The 24,360-nt window shown below is 51.0% G+C and overlaps 2 protein-coding genes across 2 annotated transcripts in view; both read right to left on the bottom strand.

Moving 5' to 3' along the window:
• Positions 1 to 4,865: 4,865 nt before the first annotated feature.
• On the bottom strand, positions 4,866 to 10,924 carry Atp6v0e2 (ATPase H+ transporting V0 subunit e2). The gene is made up of 4 exons (XM_046429814.2): positions 10,703 to 10,924; positions 9,053 to 9,100; positions 7,072 to 7,187; positions 4,866 to 6,646 (listed from the first exon to the last, which is right to left on the bottom strand). Exons 1-3 carry the CDS (start codon positions 10,804 to 10,806, stop codon positions 7,094 to 7,096), a joined length of 246 nt encoding a protein of 81 aa, XP_046285770.1. The 5' UTR covers positions 10,807 to 10,924; the 3' UTR covers positions 4,866 to 6,646; positions 7,072 to 7,093.
• A 3,228-nt stretch (positions 10,925 to 14,152) lies between these two features.
• Positions 14,153 to 24,360, bottom strand: part of Znf862 (zinc finger protein 862) — a 31,903-nt gene continuing 21,695 nt past the window's right edge. The window contains exons 6-8 of the mRNA XM_046429815.2: positions 21,341 to 21,445; positions 18,269 to 20,380; positions 14,153 to 16,849 (exon numbers count right to left, since the gene is read on the bottom strand). Coding sequence (XP_046285771.1) covers positions 16,749 to 16,849; positions 18,269 to 20,380; positions 21,341 to 21,445 — 2,318 coding nt within the window. The 3' untranslated portion in view covers positions 14,153 to 16,748. The remainder of the gene's footprint in view (positions 16,850 to 18,268; positions 20,381 to 21,340; positions 21,446 to 24,360) is intronic.

Below are 24,360 nucleotides of genomic sequence, written 5' to 3'. Positions count from 1 at the left end.
CACTCTCCACCCTGAAGCTGAGCTGGGCTGCTACCTGAGGGAGAACTGCTCCTGGAGACAGAGGAGAGGGAAAAAAAAAAAACAAAAAACCCATGTTTGCAGAATCACTTGCTGCCACCAACCAAGGGCCAGTGATTCTTCAGAGTCCTGGGTCCCTGGTAAAGGAGACACAGAATGCGGAGGTGAGGTGTCCGCACCCCAGGGGGTGCCAGGCTTTCATCAGGGGCAGGACCCTGAGCTTCCAGTAGGGGGAGGACCCTTGCTGCCGCGGTGGCGGTGGCCTTCACCCTGAGGTCGGGGGGTCAAGGTGGAGGTGCTCTAGGTTTCTGAGAATCTCCATCCCAAGCATATCCACGTGCCCTTTCAGGAGGCGCTGCAGGGTGAGCTCCAGGTTCTCCTGGCCCCCAGGAACCACTACTTACTGAAGGGTCACCTGGTTCTGGCGTTGGTGCCTGCGCTGGCACCCAATAATTTCCCCAAACTTGGGTGCTTCCTTCTCTCAGAGCTCACTGCTGGGAGAGCCAGAAGAAAGGTGATAGATACTCGGGGGTGCTCAGGATCCCATTTTATCTAGGACTTTTCTACCTTCTTTTTCAGAGATTCTGGGCTGGTGCATGAAGCTTCCCCTGGAAACATTTCAGAGTGGAGAAATTACAGTGGTCACAGCTGAAAGCAGTGAGAGAGGCTCTGCTGGCCTCTGTTGGGTAGAGATCTGGGGCAAACATCTCTAATACACAGGACAGCCCTCCTGGGCCTCCCCAAACCAAAGCATTATCCAGCCCAAACTGTCAATGGTGCCAAGGTTAGAAAACTCTGACCTTGAGGATCTCAGCACCAGGACACTTGGGAGCTGGTTTACAATGCAGTCTGAGGGCTGGGGATGTGGCTCAGTGGCAGAGTATTTGCCTGGCATGCACGAGGCTCTGGGTTCGATCCCCCAAATGCAGCCTGCATCCCACCAGTTAGACCCTAATTTGGTGGGGGTGGCGTGGGGATGGGACCAGGGACCTGCATCTTCAAGCATTTAGGTCATCCTGCACTCTGAGAAATACCACTGCAGACTGATCTGCAGCATGACTCCACAGTTGGCCCTGGACCTGTGTGGGCCTGCCTGCAAAAGAACCACACAGAACTCTGTCTCAGTGTGCAAGTTTGCTCCATGCTGGGAGCTTCTGCCACAATAGACCTGGCCTTGGTCCCAGCATACCATGGGTTGTTTTGCTTTGGATGATTCTATTATTATTATTATTATTATTATTTAAAATATTTATTTTTTACTTGTTGTTGAATAAAATATCTTTATTTTATTCATTTATTTTTATGTGGTGCTGAGGATTCAACTCAGGATTCAACTCACACATGCTAGGCCAGCACTCTACCCATGAGCCAAAACTCCAGCCCCTGGGATTCTATTATTATTATTATTAATTTTTAAATTAACAAATAAAAATTATCATGTACAGGGGGATGTTTTAACATATATGTATACATTGTGGAATGGCTAAATCAAGCCATATTATTTAGAGGTGACAACATTAGAAATCTGCTCTCAGCAACTTTCTACTCAACATGTGAGATCTCTTGAATGTATTTGTTTTGTCTTGCTGAAATCTCATATTCTTTGGTCACCATACCCACAGTGAGTGATTCTTATTGAGACTTGTTAACTGGAGTGTGGTCTGAATCCCCACAGGACTTTTCTGCTATTTAAGTCCAGCAAAACTGTGGTGGCTGCCAACTGATTTTGTTCCTGGAAACCCCTGGGTTTATAAATAGATGGTCACTTCCAGAACACAGAAGAGGAGAAAATCAGGGGGACCCACCCCCACGTGGTTTCACATCCAGCTCCACACATTTCCAGAATTATCAATGATCCTGTTTCTGTGAAATGACCGTTTTTGTAAAAAGCAACCAAAACCCCTGGAGGGCTGTGCTCAAGGGGTTGTTTTGCTTTGGATGATTCTATTATTATTATTTTTAAAATATTTATTTTTTACTTGTAGTTGGACACAATATCTTTATTTTATTCATTTATTTTTATGTGGTGCTGAGGATTGAACCCAGGGTCTCACACATGCTAGGCCAGTACCTGCCTCTCCTTAGTGGGTACGTGGGCAGATGGGTGTCCCTGTCATTGATTGGGATGTGCCAAATTTCTTAGCAATGCTGAGACAGAAAGAAAAAAAAAGCCACAGGAGACTGTTGAGGGGGACTGGGTCTGGAACCAGAGAAGTATAAGATTTCGGGATACCTCTGCTCTTTCCCCTTGGCTTCTCTAAGCAGTGTGTGGCCCTGAGGACCTCTTGGATAAATGTTAGCCATTGATATTATCATTTATTTATTTATTGGGTACCAGGGATTGAACTCAGGGGCACTGGGCCACTGAGCCACAACCCCAGCCCTATTTCATATTTTATTTAGAGACAGGGTCGGTCTCACTGAGTTGCTCAGCATCTTGCTTTTGCTGAAGCTGGTTTTGTAAAAACTTTTTTGAACTTGAGATCCTCCTGCCTCAGCCTCCTGAGTCGCTGGGATTATAGGTGTGCACCAGCGTGCCTGGCCAGCCATTGTTAAACAACTTTGAAAGATGGAAGATTGGGCTGGGGATGTGGCTCAAGCGGTAGCGCGCTCGCCTGGCATGCGTGCGGCCCGGGTTCGATCCTCAGCATCACATACAAAGATGTTGTGTTCGCTGAAAACTGAAAAATAAATATTAATGAAACTCTCTCTCTCTCTCTTTAAAAAAAAAAAAAAGATGGAAGATGTTTCATGCAGGGTGTGGTACTCCCTGGAGAATTATTGCTGCCCTCAGCCCAAGGCAGCACTCTAAGACCACCACCTCTAACAGCCTGATACACCCCAGAGGGGCCTGAACTGGACTCACCGCTCTGAAGGTTTCACTCGCACGCAGGCACTGCCCTCTGCTGGCCACAGGCAAAGCGTGCAGCTTTGCTTAATCTTCGCAGCCTTACTTTCCTCAGTGGTCCCCAGGGCTGCTTCCCACTCTGCTTCTGGGTGTGGCTCAAGGGTACCCTGCACTCTTATCACTGCCCATTTGGAGAGATCTTTCCTTCAGGTAGGTTCCCTGAGTATCTGTGACAGGTTGACGTTTACTGGTGCCTCTCCCATGTGGGCGAGGGCCTTACTCAAATCTAGAATAAAAAGACACCTTGGTACATGATGTCCAGCCTGGCCTCTTGCAGCCCAAAGCCACATCCCTGGGTCCACCAAGTCCCTGATGTCAGTTCCTTCTGAAAGCTCAAGGCTGCCAAAGAATTCACTGTTCGTTCCAGCCAACCCTTGCTCTAGGCCTCCGACCAACAAGGCACGAATCCAGAGCACGGAAACCTTGTGCAGGAAACAACCGTTTTGACACCGCCACCCTCCCACCCCAACCAAGGGCCATGAGGGCCCTGAGGCATCCCAGACCTGAGGTTCTAGCAGTGGGCCTGCAGCAGGCTGGGGCCGACTGAGTGACAGCGGCTACGGTGGCAGGAGCTGCAGTGGTGCCCAGGCCCAAGGCTGACCCCCAGGTCCCTTCCTTGTATAGCTCCCTCTGACAGTTCTAGGCCCAGCTTTAAGAGGGTCCCCAGCCACGTCACTCCCGCTGTCACTTGTGTTTTATCCCCTTATCTGCCCACTCACTCCCAGCTCACTTCACCTGTCACCAAAGCTGCCAGCTGGCTTTGACTTCTTGGCTGTGGGGGGCGATGGGGGCATGTGACACTCAGGACCACCCCTTCCTCTTTGAATCCTCTTTCTCTGGATTCTTTGGCGTCCTACTCAGCTGGCTCCAGACCTCTCCCAGCATCCCCATGGGCCCACCCCATAAACTCTGGCATTCCTGGAGGTCCCATTCTGGGCTTTTGAGGCCCCCTGGGACCCTCCCATCCCTTGGTGACCATGAGGTACTTTAAGCCCAGGACTCCAATCCAGCATCTCCTGGCACGTGTCCTGACCTTGCAGCCCATCGCCAACCACTGACTGGATGTTTCAACTCAGCAGGTGACAAAGGAAGACATCAGCTCATCACACCCCCTCTCCAGCCTGCTCCTGCTCGGTGCTCACCTCCAAGCTGTCCCAGCTGGCTTGGGACTTGGCATCCTGTCATCAGGGGTCACAGTGCATGCAGGTCAGACACTGCCTCCTCCCTCACCCGCAGCCAGCAAGCTGTGTCCACCTCCCACCCACTCTTCTGTCCTTGCCACCTGCACATGGCCCTTGTCATCAGATGTTCGGTCTCCTATCTACTGTGCATCCTGAAGAGAGAATTCTGGAAATCAGGTTGGGTCATGCCACCTCCCTGCTTTAAACCCTCTGGATCCCAGCTGCCCCTAGGATCAATCTAAGCCACAGGCCTCAGAAGTTGGCTCCGCCTCATGTCACCCCAGTTCCTCCTACTCCCTCAGGACTTCTTTCAGCACATCCCCAAAGCTATAAGCCCTGGTCGGGAAGTACTCAGTCCTCTCTGTTTCTGCCCATGCAGAAAGCTGGGCAGGTGATTCCAGTCCTTGGATACTTAGGGATGAAGCAGGTCACACTGCACAAACACTGGGGATCTGCTTTATTGCACAGCTCTGGTCGGGTCGTCTGGGCCACAGGGGAGTAGCGAGTCAAGTTCCACTCCACCAGCCAAGGCACTCCTCATCCCCCCGGGCCTGTGAGCAGGGGCCCGCTTTCCTCCAGGTGTCAGAAATGTGGTTCTCAGTGTCCATGTTCCAAAAAGTGCAGTTCCAAAGGCAGCAGTAGCTAGGCCCCTTTACATTTCCCCAGATCCACCCGTCAAAGAAAGGGAAATCAGGTGGGCAGGACATGGCAGCCAGCAAACTTGGCAGAGGCTGGGGTTGAACCACCAAACGGTAATCTTACATCACAATTCTTTATTAGACAAGAATCAGGTTTTCAATACAAGTCATGCTTACCATGCTCCGTTTCACAGGGAGGCTGTAGGGGTTAGGGGAGGAAGGGATTTTGAGGGGTTGTACATGGGAGGCCCCAACTTGAATGATTGGCAAACCCAGCACCAGGGACTCATATTCTCCTGCCACTACAAAAGAAGAAACACCAAATAAATAGTCAATAAATAAGTGAGGCTGGCCAGGTATGGTGGTGTATACCTGTGGCTCAGGAGGCTGAGGTCAACCTCAGCAACTTAGCAAGGCCCTAAGCAATTTAGTGAGAACCTGTCTCAAAATGATAAATAGGGTCGGTGATGTGGCTCAGTGGTTAAGTGCTCCTGGGGTTTAATCTCCGTACGAAAAACAAAAACGACAAAAAATAAAACAAAACAAAAAGCCCAGGCAAGGTGAGTGAGCTTTGTCCTGACTAGCTCTGGAAGTTCGGGCAGAGTGTGATGTCCCCATGCTCTCTCCTGAGGAGCGAGGGCACTGGCTGGAGGGTCCCCAGGTCCCTCCTGGTCTGACCCATATTATCTGCATGTCTGTCTCTCACTGTCCCCAGTACAGAGCCCGGAGCACTTGGCGGGCAGAGGCTGGCAAGAGTCAGGGGAGGCCCAGTACCCACACTGCTGTAACAAGGACAGATTCTTCACTTTTGCCTGCAAACTTCCCAGGGATAGCTAAAAACAGGATTAAAGACTTGGAGTCTCTGACTCCATTTTTCTCCAGTCTCCTCTGCTCAGAGTGACCCTGGATTCCAGGAACAACAGGTCTGATTGATAAACATCTCGTGCTCAGTCCAAGATGCCTCGCAAGCAACAGCAACCTCCTATCAAGGTCACCAGCTTTGGTAGCTCTGCAAAGCCTCCAGCTATGCAAACCCCCAATCCTTGTTTTCTACACAACCTCAAAGTCATTGTCAGCTCTTAGACACAGGGCTAAGGACATGTGTCCCTGTTCTTTCTGGTATAGCCGCCCATTCATGCTTGTGGTCATGACCTTTGCTGTTTGGTTTTGGGGTCCCCAGTCAGGCCTTCACTTGTCTCTCTTTGTTCCAACTCTAGGTCACCTGGACGCTGCAGTGAGCCTGGGGAGGCCCCAGTAGGGCAGGAAGGCAGAGTAGAACATTCTGAGGAGACAGAGCCTCCTGAGAAAGCCATCAAGTGACTTCACAGCCACAAAGGATCCTGACCATATGGGTGTCAAATTTGACCCAAAGTATAATTCCAAAAATTTCACATCTTGATGTGTCAGAAAATTAAAGAATGATTCCAAATTTCCCACCAGAGCTGGTAAAGGCCTTGGCCTAACCCAACAGGGACCTCCACTTCCCAGCAGGCAGGGACACAGCTGATAACCCAGCCCGACTCCACCCCAGGCTCCAGTCTCCAGGTCTGGATGCCCCTCCCTCTCAGGGATGCCACCATCCTCTGCCTGGATGGAGTCCTGGCTTTAGCCCCACTTGTAAGGGACAGATCCCACTAGTACCAGCTTCTCAGCTGGGATCCACTTGGGAGGGGAGAAAACCCCAGGGCAGTGGGAGTTTCAGGGCAGGATGCCCCTGCTCAGCCTCCCCAGGCCCCAACAGGCTGGGAAGATGCGGCATCCTAGACCTGGGGGGCCTGGGAGGTATGGGCCCAAGGTGCTGGCAGGAGGGAGTGCAGAGGGACCAGGACAGTTGTCGGGGAGGATAGGGTTGAATTGTCTCCAGGGACATCCAGTCAGGGTCATCCAGAGAGCTGGGGCACCTGAAACGCAATATCACATTAAGGGTCACTGTGGAGACCTTACTTGCTGTGGAGACCCTACCCCCCCCTCCCTGGAGAGCATCCTCAGCCCTGTTCTTGTCCTGTCCCTCTGTCCAGGAGGCTATCTCATTATTCCTGGGACCTAGCCTCACCTCGCTTGAACAGATTCCATCTCACCCGCCACCTCCCATGACCTGGCTGCCCCACACCCGAGGCTGTGTGTGGAGAGGCTGCAGGGGTACATGCCTCCCTAGGAAACACCACAGGACATGGAGTAGGGGCCAGTCTTCAGCTCCCTTGGTTGCTGGCACTCAGCCTTTGTGTTTTGCTGAAAAAATGAATGCCTGAACCCAAAGGAGAGCTCTTCCACGACCTGCCTTCCCTGCCTCCCCACCTGCAGGGCCCCCACACCCACACCCTGGTACCTGGGGCCAGGAAGGTGGTCCATCACTCCCACAGGAAGCGCACATACCAGATGGTCTCGTTCTTCAGCTGGGGCCCAAACAGGGGGTTCAGCTGAGCCAGGATGGCGATGAGCCAGCTGCAGGGGACAGCAGAGTGGGGGATGGGCTCAGAAGGGATTTACCCTGCACACCTAGGGAGGTCTTGGCCATTCTTTTCTTTTCTCCTAGAGAGCAAGTGGCCAACACAGTAGGTGGCACAGCTTGTACATGTGCCCAGGGCCCCAGGGAGCTACCCACACTGCAGCAGGCAAGAGGCACTGGTCTGGGGTTTGTGGGTTTTGATTTGGCTTGATTTGATTTTTTGTAGATTTGTAAGGTCCCTGAATTAGGGCTGGAACAGGGATCTGGGAAACAGTGAGGCAACCTCAGGGGTCTTTGGGAGCCACTCCCATGGGGGTCCACAAATATCTCTGGTTTGGACTCCCCAGTCCAATACACAGGGGTGGGGGGTGCAGGAGAGCAGTGCCAGCCTGGAGGGGTGGTATGCCAGAATGGCCTTTTTTCTTTGTGATGCTGGGGACAGAACCCAGGGCCTCACACATGCTGGGCAAAGGCTATACCACTGAGCTACACCCACAGCCCAGAATCACACCTTTCTGGAATAAGAGGGAGGAATATCCCAGGACAGGAGAAACTGCGGGGCAGACAGCCTGGTGCCTGCCGACTGCTGAGCCACTTCTATCCTTCAGGCCAGGGACATGAAGGCATCCCAACAGCAGCTGTGCATCTGGGTGGTGTCTGGCCCTGTCCCTTAGGGCAAAAGTCCCCGTTTTGTTTGTCCATAGTAGAGGCCTCAGAAAATTTTGAGAGTGCCTGGCTCAGAGCCCCTATCAATGGTGCTCTGCCTGTTTCTGCAGGAAGGATCCATCTTTCACCTCAGAGTCCCCTACAGCAGCCTTGGGAGCACCCAGTGCTGGGAAGCCATCAGGAATCTTACTTGTTTTATATCAGCATCATCAGACTTTATGTCTTGTAAATATAATTTCTAGGTGTGGAATTTTCTTAAAATGTCTCTGTGAAACTAATCTGTGGCTTGTTTTCCTATACGCTGATTCAGTATTAAATAATTATCCCATATCTTGTGTGTACCCCATTTCCCCAAATTTCTGGCCATCATCCTTTATGTTCTGGTTTCTGATCCATCAAATTTAGCCCCTCTGAGGCCCTCCCTGGGGCAAATGAAGACATTCTGCCAAACTCTGAAGGACCAACAAACAACATTAGAGAAAGGAACTTATAGGTGATTTTTCCAGGGAAAGTGCTAAAAGAAAAACAAAAAACAGAAACAAATAAAAAGCAACATGTGCCCAGGTACTTGCATCCTTAGGTTTTCTGAACCTCCAGGGTACTTGTCCCAAGTATGAAGAGTTGTTCTTGCTTACTGCTTCTAACCCAGCTGCACTCCAGTGCCTGGGGCCACTCATTAAAAAATACAGATTCCTGGGCTGGGGTTGTGGCTCCGAGGTAGAGTGCTTGCCTAGCATGCATGAGGCACTGGGTTAGATCCTCAGCACCACATAAAAATAAAATAAAGATATTGTGTCCACCTAAAACTAAAAAATAAATACTTAAAAAAAAATACAGATTCCCAAGAGCAAACTGGAGACCTGTCTGTGATGCTGGATCCAGGGTAGAACATGAAAGCTATGTTTGAAGGATCCATTTGGGTGACCAGCCAGGTCCAGATACCACTGAGCTGGTCCAACCCCATTCGTTCCACAAGTGGGAAAACTTGGCTTGTGGGTGCTACAAAATTCATGCAGAGCCAGCACCAGAGCTGGAGTCCATGACTCCCCTTATGCCCTCATCTGATCTCACGACCCCTGCACATAGCCTTCACTCCTGTGTTACAGATTCAGCCATTCAAGCAGGGTTCACTTCCAGGCAGAGAAAAGAGCAGGCCAGGGCACAACAGGACAAAGCTGAGGAGGGCAGTACTTACAAGAGGTAACAACACACAGCGGTGGCCATCAGCATGGTGATGATCACTCTGCAACAGAAGAGGACACAGGTCAGAAGGGTGAAATCAGCACTTCCAGAAGGCCTGGCTGGGGCCAGAGAAAGAGCTCCTGGTGTCAGCTCTGTTCCCAATGGCCTTTCTGATGCCACAGGAACACAGAAGGCTGAGTCCTATCAGGGTAAGAACTGCAAGATGTAAATGAAAAATTCAAATGTCATGGGAAGGCTAACCTTGCCCACATCCAAGCCATGTTACCAACACTTGCCTTCATCTCCCTTTTCCATCTCCTAAGATTTCTCCATCTTAATACAAACATGTTGAGAACAGTCATTGCCCAGAGCTGCACATTGTGGAGTGGCCTCTGGGATGCAAAATTCACTGGACAGGGAAAAAAACGTAATAGAGCAGAAATCAGAGCAAGAGGCAAGGAGACCTTGAGACATTTTTGAGGCTGAACTGTTATAAAGTACAGGGACTAGCAACATTGTATCTAATCAAAACGGAAGACAAAAGCTTAAAATGCAGCAGGAGAGATGTCAGTTGACTCAAAAAAGAACCACCAAATTTGGCAGAAAGAATGACACTAAAATGGTTTACGAAGTGAAGTGGAGGGACCCTGCAGCCCTGAGGATTTTTTTTTTTTTTTTTTTTTTTTTGGTATCAGAAATTGAACCCAGGGGCACTTTCTCAACTGAGCCACACCCCCACTTTTTAAAATATTTAATTTAGAGACAGGGTCTCCTTGAGTAATTTAGGGCCTCGCTAAATTGATGAAATTGGCTTTGAACCCGCGATACTCCCTCAGCCTCTAGAGCTGCTGAGATTACAGGTGTGCGCCATCACGCCTGGCTGACATGGCAGATTTTTAAGAACAATGGCAACACTCATTTATCCAAGCAGCCTCCAGCCTTTTAGCTTAGGCTAAAACTAATCCAAAGCTGGGCCTTCGATCTCAGATCTAAAGCACTTCCAATTGGTGCTGGAGAAACTAGTACTTTCTTGATCCCTTATTTCGATATTACCTAGCAATTTGGTCCAGTCCTGGTTGGCACTGGGTGGGTAGTGCTGATCAGACAACGGATTTGTGAGGACAATATGAAGCAGCAAATGATGAATGGCGCAGAAATATGCTAAGGAACCTTCTAAAATTAATACCAGCTACAATTATCCAGTATACAAAATGTGCCATACACTGCTGTTTTAAGTGCATTATTTCAGGTATTAGCAGCCTTATGAGGCAGGGATCATAGTCATCCCCATTTTACTATGAAAAAAACCGAGGCCTGACATTTGTTCAAGGTCCCAGAGATGGCGAGAAGCTCAGAAATCGCATCATAGTCCATCCGCCAGTCAGGAGGGGACGACAGCAACTACAATGTCGCTTGCTCTTCACCTAGGTATCTGCCCTTTCTCCCCGGCCTCCTGCCTGTTCCTGAGCTGAATGCAGCCCGAATGCGGAGACCTGGTGGAGGCGTCACAGAGGGGTGCCCCGGCTGTGGGCGCTGGCTTGCAGCAGGGAAACAAAAAACAAAAAGAAAAGGAAAAAAAAAAAAGTCGCCCCGGGGAGGGGTGAGCCCAGGCATGGGAGAGGGGAGGGGGCGTAGGCAGCCAAGCCTTGAGCGCCTTCCTTACCCGCGGTTGGGTCCCTTCGGCACGAACCAGGGTCCGGCGAGGCCGATGAGACCCCAGAATGTGGTGAAGATGATGATTGGGAGGGCAAAGGAGTGCGTCGTCATAGTGGGCGCGGGATGCCCAGGCTGAGATGCTGGCCGGAGAGACGAGACAGACGCTGCGCTGGTCCGGACAGCGGGTAGCAGGCAGCTGACTGCAGACAGCGGGCAGTGAGCATGCGCAGAGGGACCCAAGGTGGGGGTCTAGGCTCTCCTCTGGGCACGATCCGCGCACGCGCATCTCGGGGTCGGGCCTGGTGGGTACGCAGCCTTTACACTGTCACTCAGCGGCAGAGGGCGGTCCTTCCGAGGACCCCATTTGTTAATTGGCTGAACGGTCCCGGGACCTAAAGAAACGCCCCCCTCTAGGTGTACTGGGGACCCACGCTCCTTTTTTGTTCCCAAAGACCCCTGGCGCCGTGGGTCATCCCAGAGGTCGTCCCTGCTTTGTACCCCGATCTTGCGCTGCAGCCAACGATCTCCCCATTCCCGGGGCGGCGGACCGGGATGTGGATCTGGGGTCCTGGAAGCCGCAGTAGACGAGAGCGGCTGAGCTGAGCCCAGTTAGGGGGCGGCAGGATCTCAGCCTGTGCTCTGGCCCTCAGTGGCCGGCGGCGAATGCGGAGGGGCCAGGTGGGCGCGAGGGCTGACCCCGGGCAGCCCACACTCATCGGGTTTCGGCGCCCTCTCCTGGCTTCAGTCTAGGAAACCCAGCAGCGGCTTTGTGTTTAGGTTCCCGACTCCGCGCACAGCTACTGTCCGCTTAAATATAGAGTGGGGATGGCAATTCCTATGAAGTTGCTGGGGGACAAAGTGAAGTGAGCATGGGGACAGCACCTAGCATAGTAGGGCGCTCTTACTGTGAGTCTGATTTTGCCCCTGGGCTCTTTGGAGACGAAGAGCGTCTATCACTATTTTCTGTAGAGATACCTCTACCTGCTGGTAGAGGTCGCTCTAGCAGCAGTCGCCTCCCCAAGCAGCCTGCCACATATATTTTCTGGCTTCAGTGGTTGCGTAGCACGGGAAAGGAGCCTGTGATACAGTAGAGGGGAAATGCCTTATTCTGACGCCGCCAGTGATGTATGGTTCTAGCTATTTTCCCAAAGCAGGAACCAGTCACATCCACCTTCGCCATTCTCTAGTTGAACATTCTTAACCATCATTTCAACATTTATTTATCGGAGGTGGAGGTGGGTGATACAAAGATTTTTGAGTGTAAAATTCCACCCTCCATCATTTCAGTATCCATGTAAGTTAGAGGTAGGAAGGGAGTGGTACACAAAGATCTTAGGTTTAAAATGCCATCCTAGCCTCGGAGGAGATTCTAATCAAGTTGAGGAGTGATGCACTATGTTAAAACTATCATGCTGGTCGAAGACTCCTAGCTCAGCTGTCTCTGTCACTAGTTGAGCTTGATCTTTCTTGGGAACCTCTAAAAGAGGAAAAATGTGACACTATTTTATACAGCTCCTAGAACTCTTGAAATTGCATTGAAATAAACTTCATTTCTCCTGCGTGGTGTTGGAGTTCTCTTAAAACCTACTCCCACTATTCCGACTGATGGCATTTCAGTAGGGAGCACAAGTCAGCTTCAGGACTGGCGCAGGTGTGTGTGCACACCTGTGGGTTTAGGAAGAGTGAGGCTGGCTGTCTTTCCACAGAACATGCTGCTGCTGCTTTTGCTGATTGTAAAAGGGAGAAGAGCTTTGGGTGAAGGATTCCCAGCATCCCCAAGAAAGGCCCCAAACCACCTGTTAGCCAGGCATCTGAATTCCCTCACAGAGCTCATCAGGTTCCTGGAGCCTCAGAAGCTGTCCGGGCTGCAGCCTGCAGATCCACATCCCTCAGAACTTTGTTCTCCCATTTCCCCTCTATGATGGGAGTTGGATAGCCTGTGAGAATTACAGCAACACCTTGGAATTCCTGAGATCAGTTACTCCTGAAGGGACAGAGACAATCTGGGTGGGAGCTGTAGGGTGACCTCCTGTTTACTCCTGCAGAGGTTCACGTCTAGCAGCCACAGATGGAACTTACACTCAGAAGTACTCTGCCTCACAAGCCCCTGAACACAAGAGCTCTTTCTGCAAAACTCCATCTCATTATGTATGGGAGGAAGATGAGGGATGGGTTTTATGATAGAAACCAGCTTGAGGGTTGAAACAGAAGGTCCCTCATGAAAATTTCCTGATAGGTTGGCCTAGGCAGGTATTTAGTATGGTTCACTGAACCTGGCAGTCAAGAGCAAAGGGCCAGGTACTTCTCTGTCCATCTGTCTTCCTAGGGACATACTGTCTTCTGTGACATTGTTCATAGAAACGTTTTCTGACTTGCCTATAGAAGGCTCCCCAGCCTTCCTAGTAGCAGCTGCTTCAGGAGCTATTGAAGTGGCAGTGAGAGCCCTGACTCCCTAGCAGAGGTCATCCCTGAACAGATGCTGTGATGACAGGAGGAAGTGATAGCCAGATAGCCTCACCTGGCTCCAGGACTTCAGTGTTCTCAGATTCTGGACACTTCTCTGAGTTGAGACACTGAGCCACACTTGGCCCCCACTGCAACATCCACACAATCCTGCTCTCAGAGGTGATCTTGCTGGGACTACAGGAAGAGAGGGTGATAGGGGCTGAAAGTAGTATGTCCTTGTCACCAGATTAATGTCTGAGCTCTTTTTACGGAGTTTTTGTTGTTTTCTGAACTAAGGATTGAAACACTGAGCCACGTCCCCAGCCCTTTCTAAATTTTATTTGGAGACAGGGTCTCACTAAGTTGCTTGGGGCCTAACTAAGTTGCTAAGCTGGCTTTGAACTCAAAAATCCTCCTGCCTCAGCCTCCCAAATCACCAGGATTACAGGGATGCACCACTATGCCCTGCTCAATCAGTGGTTTTAATGTCTTAAAAAAAAAATGTCCTCAGATACAGTCGACTCTTCTCTACCAAAAAGACTCGGTTGTACCTCAGCCTCTGTAGTAAACCTTTGCTCTTTACTGCCAGGAAGGATGTGTGGCCTGCAGAGCAGGGCTGCAGTGGCATTCTGAGAGCTGGTCCCTTAGGAACTCTTTAGAGTGGCAGGTCTGGCACTACTGGTGGAAAGAGATGTTCTCCCCTCAATAGTCTGGCTTTGATATTCCCAGTAAATCCAATGAGACAGCATTTGTGAAAGGACTCTGCTAACTATGACATGCCAGGTGGCAGGGAGATAGTGGCACTCCTCACTACATCCCACCACTTTCACTGCGAACAGACTCTGCTCACCTCCAGGATCAGAAAGGACAGAGACCCAGACAATGCTGAAGGCACACACGTGCTTCCCTGCCCACCTGTTCTGGACCCTGTCACCTCTTGAAAGAGGGGTGATCCAGCAAGCTCTGATCAACATCCCTCATCTCCGGAGTCTTAATCAGGGACTTAAAAAGCTTGTGTTGAAATAAACTGCTTTATTCAGATAACAAAAGGTTAAGAATTGAACATGGTTTTTAAACCACATTTGTACATTGTTGAAACTAGAGAAGGCAAGGACACTCCTGGCCAGTCACCTTTGGTTTCTTGGCTATGAAGACGCTTGTGTGAGGGAACTGGTGACCTTGTCTCGAGCACCCTAGGGACTTGCCCTTTGCAACACACAGAAACAAAGCTATGGAGTTGGTTACACTCTAAGGTGCCCAGCTGGGACAGGGGCTAAGCTCCCTCACTCCCCCAGTCTCTATGGCTACTGCAATCAAGTGTCAAGTACAATGCTGGTTACTCAGAATGTCAGCCCTTGTGGGCGTCAGTCATCAAGGAAGGGAGGGCCAAGGGCCAGGATGTGCGCCTGGAGATGCTGTCAAAATTGCAGGCAGGGAAGGAGGTGGAGACAATGGCCAAAAGAAGTGCTTCTCCTGCCTCACAGTGCCCCCCAGCTCATTTCCCTGTGAGGCAAACACAGGCACATTTCCCACCCGGGTCTCCAGGGCCCAGACTCTAGAACACAGCCAGCCCCTGGACACAGAGCAAGAAGGCCAGCCTGGGCATTGAGGTTCTGACAGAAGGGCACTTGCCACATGGCCACCAGGGGTCCTCAACAAGAATGTCACTTGTCTTCTTTTCTCTTTGCCTTGAGCAGGCAAAGACATACCAGAGGTGGCCCAGGTCCCTCGAGAAACTTGGGGTAGGGCAAACACCTGGGATAAACAGCATTTTCAGTTGCCACTTCAGGGACCAATTCCTTTCCAACAGCGGGAGGCACTGGATGGTGACCACAGTGTGCTGCAGTGGAAAGGGAGGGCGCTTGCTTGCCTGACAGTCCCCTCGGCTCTAGAACATCCTTCCAGACTGCTCTGAAGAAAGCTACCCTGAATGCTCAGACTGGTGGCTCACTTAGGGGACTTTGAAGGGATGGAAGACCCACTAGAAGGGCACTTGCTGGAACATCTCTTGAGTCTGGAATCCCTGGGGTGGGGCTACAACCCCACCCCTGCCCTGGCAAATCCCTGAACTGCTCAAACGCAGGTGGGTGGGAGAGGGAGGTCTGTGCCCTAGGTGGCCACCTCCCAGAGCTGGAGGGTTGAAGGCTGTCCCTCAGCCCTCAGGCCCAGAGGGCCGGTGTGGAGATAGCTCCACAGGGTGGGGGCAGAAGGGGGAAGGAATTCCTGACTAGAGGAACATGAGGTGCTAAGGCAGAGTGTAAGGGGGTAACAGGAAGGAATGCAGGATCCAGGGCAGCTGCATAACAGTGAGGCACCTGGCTGCCAGCATTTCACAGGCTTCCAGCACCTGTTGGCGTAAGAATCAGGCTGACTGCTGGTCAGGGTGACTATGGGTACTTGCACCATAGAGCAGGGCCCCCCTGCAGGCATAAGGCAGGCGTGAGAAGCCCTCCCCTCAAATATTCCTTACTTCTCACCCATGGCTAAGGCAGGCAGAACCTGGACAAATCATCCCGCCCTGATGGGCAGGCCCCTGAGCCAGCAGAGGCCAAGCTGCTGCCTCCCCTGGGGAGGGAAAGTGCTTCACTTCAGGCTGAAGACAGCGGAGGAGACAAAGGACCTGGGCGTGTAGGAGGCCCTCTGGGCCTTTAGGGTCACGTTCTTAAGCTGCAGGATAACCAAAGAGTTCCTGCAGGAGCCTTTTAGAAACTGCCAGTAGCTAAGCCATGACAGGATGATTCCACATACCTGGGTGGGGCACACTTAACAGGCAGTCCTGGTGGTTCCCAGCAGAGCCCCCCAAACAGGCTGCAGGAGCATGGGCATGCCTGTCCTGTTGAAGGTACATGTGGAGAGCACCTCAGCCCACAGCAGGACTCTGGGGGCAAAACTTACTGTCCCACTAAGGATGGAGACCTGGAGAGAGCCTTCTCTAATGGTATGGCAGACGGGGAGCCAGCAGGCACTTGGACTCTGCTATACTGCATGGACGGGGAAACTGAGGCACAGAAAGGAAGGAATTGACCATGGCGAGCCACTGCCTGCAGTGGAGCTGGTCTGATCTCACATCCCCCAGCTCCAGACTTGATCCCATGTACTCTTTTGTTCTGATGCTGGCCATGCCCAAGGGCTCCAGTGGCGCTGGGGGGAGTTCCTCCAGGGAAAGCACTCATCTCACCCCTGGAGCTGTGGAACAAAATCCATCTTGGTGCTCCACGCAAAGGGTTTTCCTCTGCTGCATCCTAAAAGCAGGCCCAAGCGCAGTAGAGAAATGCCCTGATATGCCCAGCTCGCTGGCCTATTTGGAGTGGCGAGGCACTGCTGTGCTCAGATACAACCGTGGGCAATTAGTGGCACACCTCCTAATTACCCTGTCCTTTGGGAATGCTGGTTTCAACCATCTGCCCACTTTCTGGGCCTTTAGGGGCATGTCTGCCAGGACATCCTAGAACCTGCAGAGGGCCTGTTCTCATAAGTTGGGGAAAAAGGGCCAGGGTCATTAGGGGATTCCCAAAGCCTTCTCCAGGCTGTCACTTGCTCAGAACCATGTGTGGCCCCTGGGCTGGTGCTTGGTACAGGAGTCTCAGGAGGCTCCATGATGCAGTCCTTCAGAACCTCCAGGGCTCCCTGGAGGGCGGGACGGGTGGCTTCCGGGCCACAGGGCCCTCCATGTGGAGTGTTCCCATCCCCTCCTTCTTGAGCCCCGCACCTGTGCAGGAGAGGAGAATGACAAACAGACCAAGCAAAAGAACCAGCCAAGCACGCCCTCAGGCCTGCGTGCTGAAGACTGCGTGCAGGACAGGCTAGGTGGCCCAGCACTGCACCTCGCAACCCTTGTTCTGTCTGGTGTTTTTCCCTGGCAAGGGAGCTCAGCATTGGGCAGGGCTGTGTGTGGGAATCTGTCCCTAGCAGACATGTAGCAATGTCTGGAGGCACTTTTGATTGTCACAACTGGCGGGTACTAGTGTCCACACAATGCATGGAGGCTACCACAGGAAATATTCTGCTGAAGGGTCCACTGCCTGCCCAGGCAGGAGGGTGTCATCACATGCAGCAGTTGTTTCCTCCCAGGTAGAGTACCTGGCCTTGTGGGCTGGACAGCTTGCTGGAGGGCACCCAATGGCGCCTTTGCCTCCTTCACCCCACGTTCCCTTAACTGACTGGTGTGTGCAGAACTCACTGAAGCCCCTCTGGGCTCTCAGTCTCTCATATGGGAGGGACTGCCTCCTGCCCCAGCTGCGGCTTCAGGGCCACTTGGCTTCTTGCAGAGCCCGAGTCCACCCTGGCACTCAGTCCCACTGCTGATGACCACAGGCACAGAGGTGACAGAGAGAAGGGAAGAGGTGGTAAGGCGAACAGCTAGGAGAAGACACCCACTCTGTCCCTACTGAGCAAACGGGAACAGCCTGGAGGACTCCCGTGACTTGGGCCTCTGCCTTGGTTCTCAGTGACTACTTAAGAGGGAGATTTCTTGTTTACAGCTGTCAGTAGTGTGCCCTCTGGTGTGACATGGCCACCCTCAGGCCTGTGACCAAAATGAGCTCTGTGGTCTAGGTGGCCGTTTTCCTGTTCTGTTCACTGCCTGAGACACCTGCCTTCCCTCTGCCTCATCTCCTCCACTGCCACCCCGACCCACGATGTCCTCTTCCCTCCTGCCAATCCCCACACAGCCCAGGGTTGACCCACCCTGCTTAGGACATGATGCCCTGCCCTGCCCCATCCAGTCCTCTAGCTTAATTTCTGCAGGCTTCACTTGGTGCCATCTGTATTACTGGCCAGACTGCTCTCAGGGTTCTGAGTAGACTTACTACCTCTAAGATGAAAACTAGAGCCCCAGGAGGCTGACCTGCGCCCGGCCACAGCCAGGGTGGCTGTCGGGCTGCAGAACTGCATATTCTTCTCACCATGCCTGCTGCCTCGAGCCCATGCTCTGGTCTCTCTGGGTTGGGTACACACCTGTGAGGGTAGCTCTTATGTCTCTAGCATCCACTGGCCTGGCTGGGCAGAAGCCCCTGGGAACTGAACCTCTTCTGTGGGCTCCCTCAATCCCACTTCTGGCTCTGCATGGGACCTGGCTAATGAGGTTCTCTGCTTTGTCACCCTTGTGGGGAAACTGCCTTGTACTTACTTGTGTGGGAGCCGCCTGGCACCCGGGCACAGGAGTAGACATGGCTGAAACGCCGGCCTGAGGAGGTCAGGTACCAGTGCTGGATGGCAGGCTGGGGGTCGTACTCTGTGACTGCCACACCATTCACCGCTGTCATCATGAGCATGTTGAGCACCTCATTGGAGAGCTTGGTCCTCTCGTCAGTCCTGATCCGGTTCATGGCCTTGAACCCCCGCTCACAGCAGGAGGTGGAGATGGGCACACAGACCACCACAGCCACAAGCCTGCTCAGCAAGGGGAAGCGGCAGTGCTGGGCCAGGGCGTTTTTACACAGCATGGAGAACGGGAGGTTCTGGGCAGTGGCTTTTAGACCCAGCCACTCCTGCAGCAGCGCTTCCTCACTGTACCCTGTAGGAAGGGAGAGCTCAAAATACCTGGCAAGGCTGAGAATGTCATCATTCCCAAAGTGGGCCAGTTCAACCCCACTGGGCCAGGTCATGGTGTCAAATACCTCCATGCTCTTGAGCTGAGGGGGACGGTCCACATCAAACCGCTGCCGGAGGTACTCGAGCCCAGTCAGGATCATTCTCTCCCTGTCAGCCTGGAACCGCTGCTCTGCCATCTCCATCCTCTCCAGGAAGACGCCATGGAGCTGCCCATCCTGGAAGCCGGCATTGAACTCCTCCTCCTTGGGTCCTGCCTGGTGGCGGAGGGTCTCCAGTGCCACGTAGGCCCGTCCCAGTGTGGCGTTCACCTCTGTGATCAAAACGATCTCCTTCTGGCACACCTCAGACAAGGGCCTGTAGATGCTAAGGAAGTCCAACAGGAAGTGGCAGAATTTAATAAAATGGAAGCCCTTCATCAGCTTCAGCATGCCCTTGGCCCTGTGCCCAATCTGGCCCCCTGCTTCTGCCACACTCTGGAGGTGCCTTGCCAGGGCAGGCCAGCTCACAATGAGTGCGTTCAGTGTGCGCCTCTTGCTGGCCACCCACCTGACCGCATTCAGGTCCTTTAGGCGGACGATCTCCTGCTCCAGGGCAGCCGCACTATCCTGCAGCTCGCTCAGTCTCTTGTTGGAGGACTGGTAAAACTTGAAGACAGTTCGGATGTGCCTATCACACTTCTTCACCAGGTCAATGCTCCCACAAGCGTCCACCACAGCCAGGTGCAGCCGGTGGGCCACACAATGGACAGGCAACAGCTGGGGGATGATCTCCCGGAACTTCTCCATGAGGCCTCCCTTGCAGCTCAGCATGGTGGAGCCATCAGTCCCCAGGCCTACTACCCAGCCAGGCTTCCGGAAGGGGATGTCCAGCTCATCCAGGGCAGCAATGATGGTCTCAAAGTACCCATCCACTGTCTCACTGTAGAGAGGGGCCAGGGTAATATATGACTCTTTCACTTCCATCTGCTTAAAGTAACGGATGTAGATCCCCACACAGGCCTGGTCAGAGGAGTCTGTGCAGCTGTCCAGCAACACACTCACACACGGAGAGTTCCGGATGTCACCAAGGATCTCCTTCTTCAGAGTCTCTGAGATGTATTTGATGAACTGAGTGCATGCAGTGCGATTTCGATACTTACCTAAAATCACAGTCCCAGTGCTCTGGAGGAGCTGCAGGACCTTCTCAAAGTCATTCAGGGGCCTGGAGTGGTATGCGATGGAGTAGGCAGCATTGAAGAAGTGTTCCATGTTGGCCATGAGGTCACTAGAGATCTCTGGGATTAGGGCAGCCTGAGGGCTGTCATCTTTGATGGCCACAGTGTTGACACAGAGTTTGTGTGCCTTGCTGACTTCGTGATATTTTAAAGTCTCCACCTTAAAAGGCCCAGTATAGCCTCGAACTAACCGAGATGATTTGTCATGGAGGGTAGGTCTCTCTCTGCAGACTGAGCAAAAGAGCGTGGTCTCTGTGGGGTCAATTACTAACCACGGGAACTGCCCAAACCACGACCTCTGAATGGATCGGGGTCGGTAAGTCCTCTGGATTTTCCTAGGTCCTTCTGCTTCTACCTCACACGTGCTGGAAGGGCAGTAGGCATAAGATTCCACAGGAGGAGCTGGAAGTGATGCCGATTCTGCAGCCCAGGATTGTGCATCTGCCTCTCTTTCTGCTACCATTTTCTTTTTCCCTTTGGGGGAAATAACACTGTGATTAGTTTTGCTGCCAGAGCTCTGCAGTCTTCTACCAACTAAGATACTCCCAATCAATAAGTGCTCCTTATGCAAAGCAGAGGAGCTGAAGGTGACCCCTCTTTCTAGAAATCATTAGTGACTTCTACTTAACCCCTCACCATATTACTTGTGAAAGTCAATCTGGTGGGCTGGGGTTGTATGTAGCTCAGTGGTAAGGCACTTGCCTGTCATATGTGAGACACTGGGTTTAATCCTCAGAACCACATCAAGATAAATAAATAAAATAAAGGTGTTGGATCCATCCAAAACTAAAAAATTAAAAAAAAAAAAAAAGAAAGTCAATCTGTCTCCCCAGGAGTAGTGTGTGTCCTTGTGGGCGCTTTTGTTGGCCTCCCCTCCTGTCCATCCTTTTAGCTACTCTGGGATCATATGATGCCTATGCTCAGAAGCTTAATCAATCACCCTTGGCCACAGATATTATTAAAGAAGTGGCATTAATCCTCTTGTGAAATGAGAAAAGCAGGGAGGTAGAGCACACAGGCAGCTACTAGCCAGCAGGTTGTGACTGAGATGCACAAAATTGCTCATTCTCACATTCCTTTCCTTATACTCTTGTCACTATACACCCAGGGGAGAGGGGAAGACAGGCTCGACACCTGTGGGCCACCTGGTTCCTCATGTCCATCATGTCCCCCATGTCCCTTCTCCTGCTAGCTCTGCCACAGAGTCCTTTGGCACTTCTGTTCATTAAAGAACCTCCTTTTCCCCTTACTGTCACAGTTCCTAGACCATTCACACCTGAGGGCAGGCCTTGTTTCTTAGTCACCTTCGCCTACCCAGGGCCTGACGCACAACAGGTCCAGGAAAAACATGGCTGAACTAATGTCGTGTTACTTGTCATAGCTGTAAAGGCCCCTGCACATAAGACCTTCAGAATTCAGTTGGTGAAGACTCACCTGGGGACCGACCACTCCCCCACTTCAGTCCGATCGGGTCTCTGATCCAGGGGGCAGCTCTCCGTTCCAGTTTTGAGATCAAGTCTGGCTTTGCAGCAGCAGGCCCTGTTGCAGAAATGAAGAGTCACACTTTTGCCACTGCTCCAGACCATTATTCAGCAGCCCCTCTGCACCTGGCCCCCAGTCCACGCAGTGGGGTCTGTCTTTGGTCAGTCAGCCAGGGCAAGCTGAGGGCACACCCACCCAGAGTGCCAAAGAGATGGCTAGGGGCGCCCTGCCAGAGGATGGCTCACCTCTGCAGCTCTGTGGATCAGCCATAGGAGCCGGGGCCAGTGAGATGCATTCAGAGGGGAAGAGGAAAAACAGGAAAAGCAGAGGATACAACTGAAGGAGAGCAAAGGCAGAGTGAAAAGGAAAGCCTCACAAGAAGTGGATGTCACCACCCACAACTGCCCCATGCATGCATCCCCTAGTGCACTTTAGGTGGCCAACTGCACAGGCTATTTGACGCACCCCTGAAAATTCACCACCTTCAATGGATCCTGAAATCTGAGTAAAAGAAAGTTACCCCTTATTTAAAATGTAACTATTTTTCAGGGATATGCTAAGAAATTGCTTCCTTTTTTAAAAATAAAGCCCATTACTATCTACTTGCATGTTTTCATGTCTACATGAATGTGTGTATAGACTTTTTTTGGAAGGGCATATAAGCAGCTGGTAACTTCTGGGGAGGAAGAAGGTTGGGAAAAGAGGGATTATTTTTTGCTACTCATCTTTTGGATCACTTAAATACATTTAAGTTTACTATGTAGGTATTTATTAGTATCTATTATCTACTGTGATAAAAAATAAATTATTAAAAGTGTGGTTGATTGAACTCACATCATTCTTGAAATATCTCTAAAATGAGAGTAAAGGAATAATAATAAAAAGACGCATAAGCCCAAGAGAAATATTGGACCAAAAAAAGCTGATACATTTTTAGAAGAAGAAAAGGAAATAAAAGAGAGAACCAACAGATGCATATCCACACCTGCAGAGGGGGGGACAAGGAGAAGCAAGTTGTTTGCAGCCCCAAATCCCAAAGAGATTAAGAACCAGCAGGCTCTGCTTGCTGTGAGGGAAGGGAGTGGGTAGGGAGCGAGGGAGCAGGGAACGAGATCAAAGTCTACACAGACCCCAGGACCTCTCAGCCATCCCAGGAAGCCAGGCAACACCATCACCTCACCTCGGGGGAGAACAGAGATTCCGTAGGAAAACCTACCAAGAAAGGCTCCAGATCCCAGGATGCTGAAGAAGCACGGTGCTAACGCCAGGACACACCAAGGCTGGGGGCGCTGCTGGCTCCAGGAGCCAGGGCTCGGCTCATACCTCCAAGCAGAGGCGAAGAGTTGGCTTTGCAGAAATAGAACTGCCCCTCACTCTCCCGCCAAAACATCAACAGACAGTGTTGTGGACTCCTCAGTGAGACATCCAGGCTTGAGCTGGTCCCCTACAGTGTCACCTACTCTTTGTTGAGTTCCAGCCACATGCAGAGCTTCCCCTCAGTTTTTAAATAGGACTGAACATAGAGAGAACTCTTCAAGAGACTCCAACATGAAAGAGAAAAACCAAAACAAGTAGGAAAAAGCCCTGGAAGAACTAAAGATCTTGCAGGGAGCAAAACAAGACTCCAAACAATCCAGAACTAATATTCACAGGCTGGGGTGTAGCTCAGTGGTCGGGCACTTGCCCAGCATGCATAAGGAACGGGGTTCAATCCAGGCCACACAAAAGACCAAAAAAAAAAAAGCGTAAGTATTCACAGTGAAAAAAGCAATGATAGTCATCCACAAAAGAAGCTTATAAAATAGAAAAATCCAATAGAAAAATTTAAAAAATAGAATTGTTAGGAAAAAAAAACAGAGGAGACCTCTAAGAAAGTTCGGTGAAAAGGACAGAAGCAGAACATGGGAAACAAAAAAAGCCCAAGGCTCAACTCAGAAAGTCCAATATCTAGCTAATAGAGGAGTTTGGGGAAGAAAGAGAAGAGAATATATAGGAAGAAGTCATAAAGGAAAAAAATTTAAGAACAGAACACTTCCCTAAACTACAAAGTGGAAGAAAAGTGCCCAACAGCCAGAACAAAAAATAAGTGAACTCCCATATAAAGGCATGTCATGAGACATTTCAGAACACTGGAATAAATTTTATAAGCTTTTAGAGTAGAATAAGTAGTGTTCAAAGATTTAGAAATACAATGGGCATTAGACTTCTCAACAGCATCAATAAAAACTAACAGAGTAATGCTTTCAGAATGGTGAGGAAAACGGGGTTCTAATCTGGAATTCTATGGCCATCAAGTTATCAACCAGCTGTGCAGGTAGAATAAGGCATCTTCAGACATGTAGAGTCTTAAAGAAAAGAAATGTCCTCCTATCCACCCTGCCTAGGAGGCTACTTAAAGACGGGCTTCCACAAATTGAAGACACACATCATGAAAGAAGAGACAGGTCCAGGAAGTGGGGAAGTGACAAGGAGAGGCTAAGGCCACATGGCAGGCCCAGTAACTAGATTAATCACTAGTTTAGACAGAGCAAGGGAGAGGAAGGCCCAATGAAGGATAAGACCAACAGATCATATGATTGTTCACCACGTGGAAAGACTCCAGAGGAGTTCTGTAACTCCACTGGATAGTCTGGGAAGATTTGGAGAGAGGACAAATACTAGCAAAATAAAAATATGAAAAAATTCCAATTCCGGGGAGAAAGTCCTACAACAAAGAAAATATCACCATAATATACTGCTTTGCTCAATAGTTAATAACACATAATTACAACCAGGCAAATAACTTACATTGATGGAACCATGAAAGTGTGTGACACCTGTTCTGAGAGGACAAGGGAAGAGAAGTGGGCCTGGGAGACATGAGAGGCATGTCTGCACTTTCCACAGTAGGAACCAAGAGATACATCTAAATCAACAAACAGAAGGAGCAGTGAACCCGGCAGCAAGGTGTTCAAGCATGGTCTGTCTGGGCT

This window comes from Marmota monax, unplaced genomic scaffold (genome assembly GCF_021218885.2).
Source record: "Marmota monax isolate L192 unplaced genomic scaffold, Marmota_monax_Labrador192_F-V1.1 WCK01_AAM20220418_F8-fsc00193, whole genome shotgun sequence".
Lineage (NCBI taxonomy): Eukaryota > Metazoa > Chordata > Mammalia > Rodentia > Sciuridae > Marmota > Marmota monax.
Note: the sequence above shows the minus strand (reverse complement) of the source record. Positions and strands in the feature narration are given on the sequence as shown.

Bases quoted from the DNA above. Each gene is read 5' to 3' on its own strand.
- Atp6v0e2 (XM_046429814.2), bottom strand. From the start codon at position 10,806: ATGACGACGCACTCCTTTGCCCTCCCAATCATCATCTTCACCACATTC. The intron at 9,101-10,702 runs GTAAGGAAGGCG...CTTCTGTTGCAG, and splicing joins CCGAAGGGACCCAACCGCGG to AGTGATCATCACCATGCTGA. The intron at 7,188-9,052 runs GTAAGTACTGCC...TGTCCCCTGCAG, and splicing joins GCTGTGTGTTGTTACCTCTT to CTGGCTCATCGCCATCCTGG.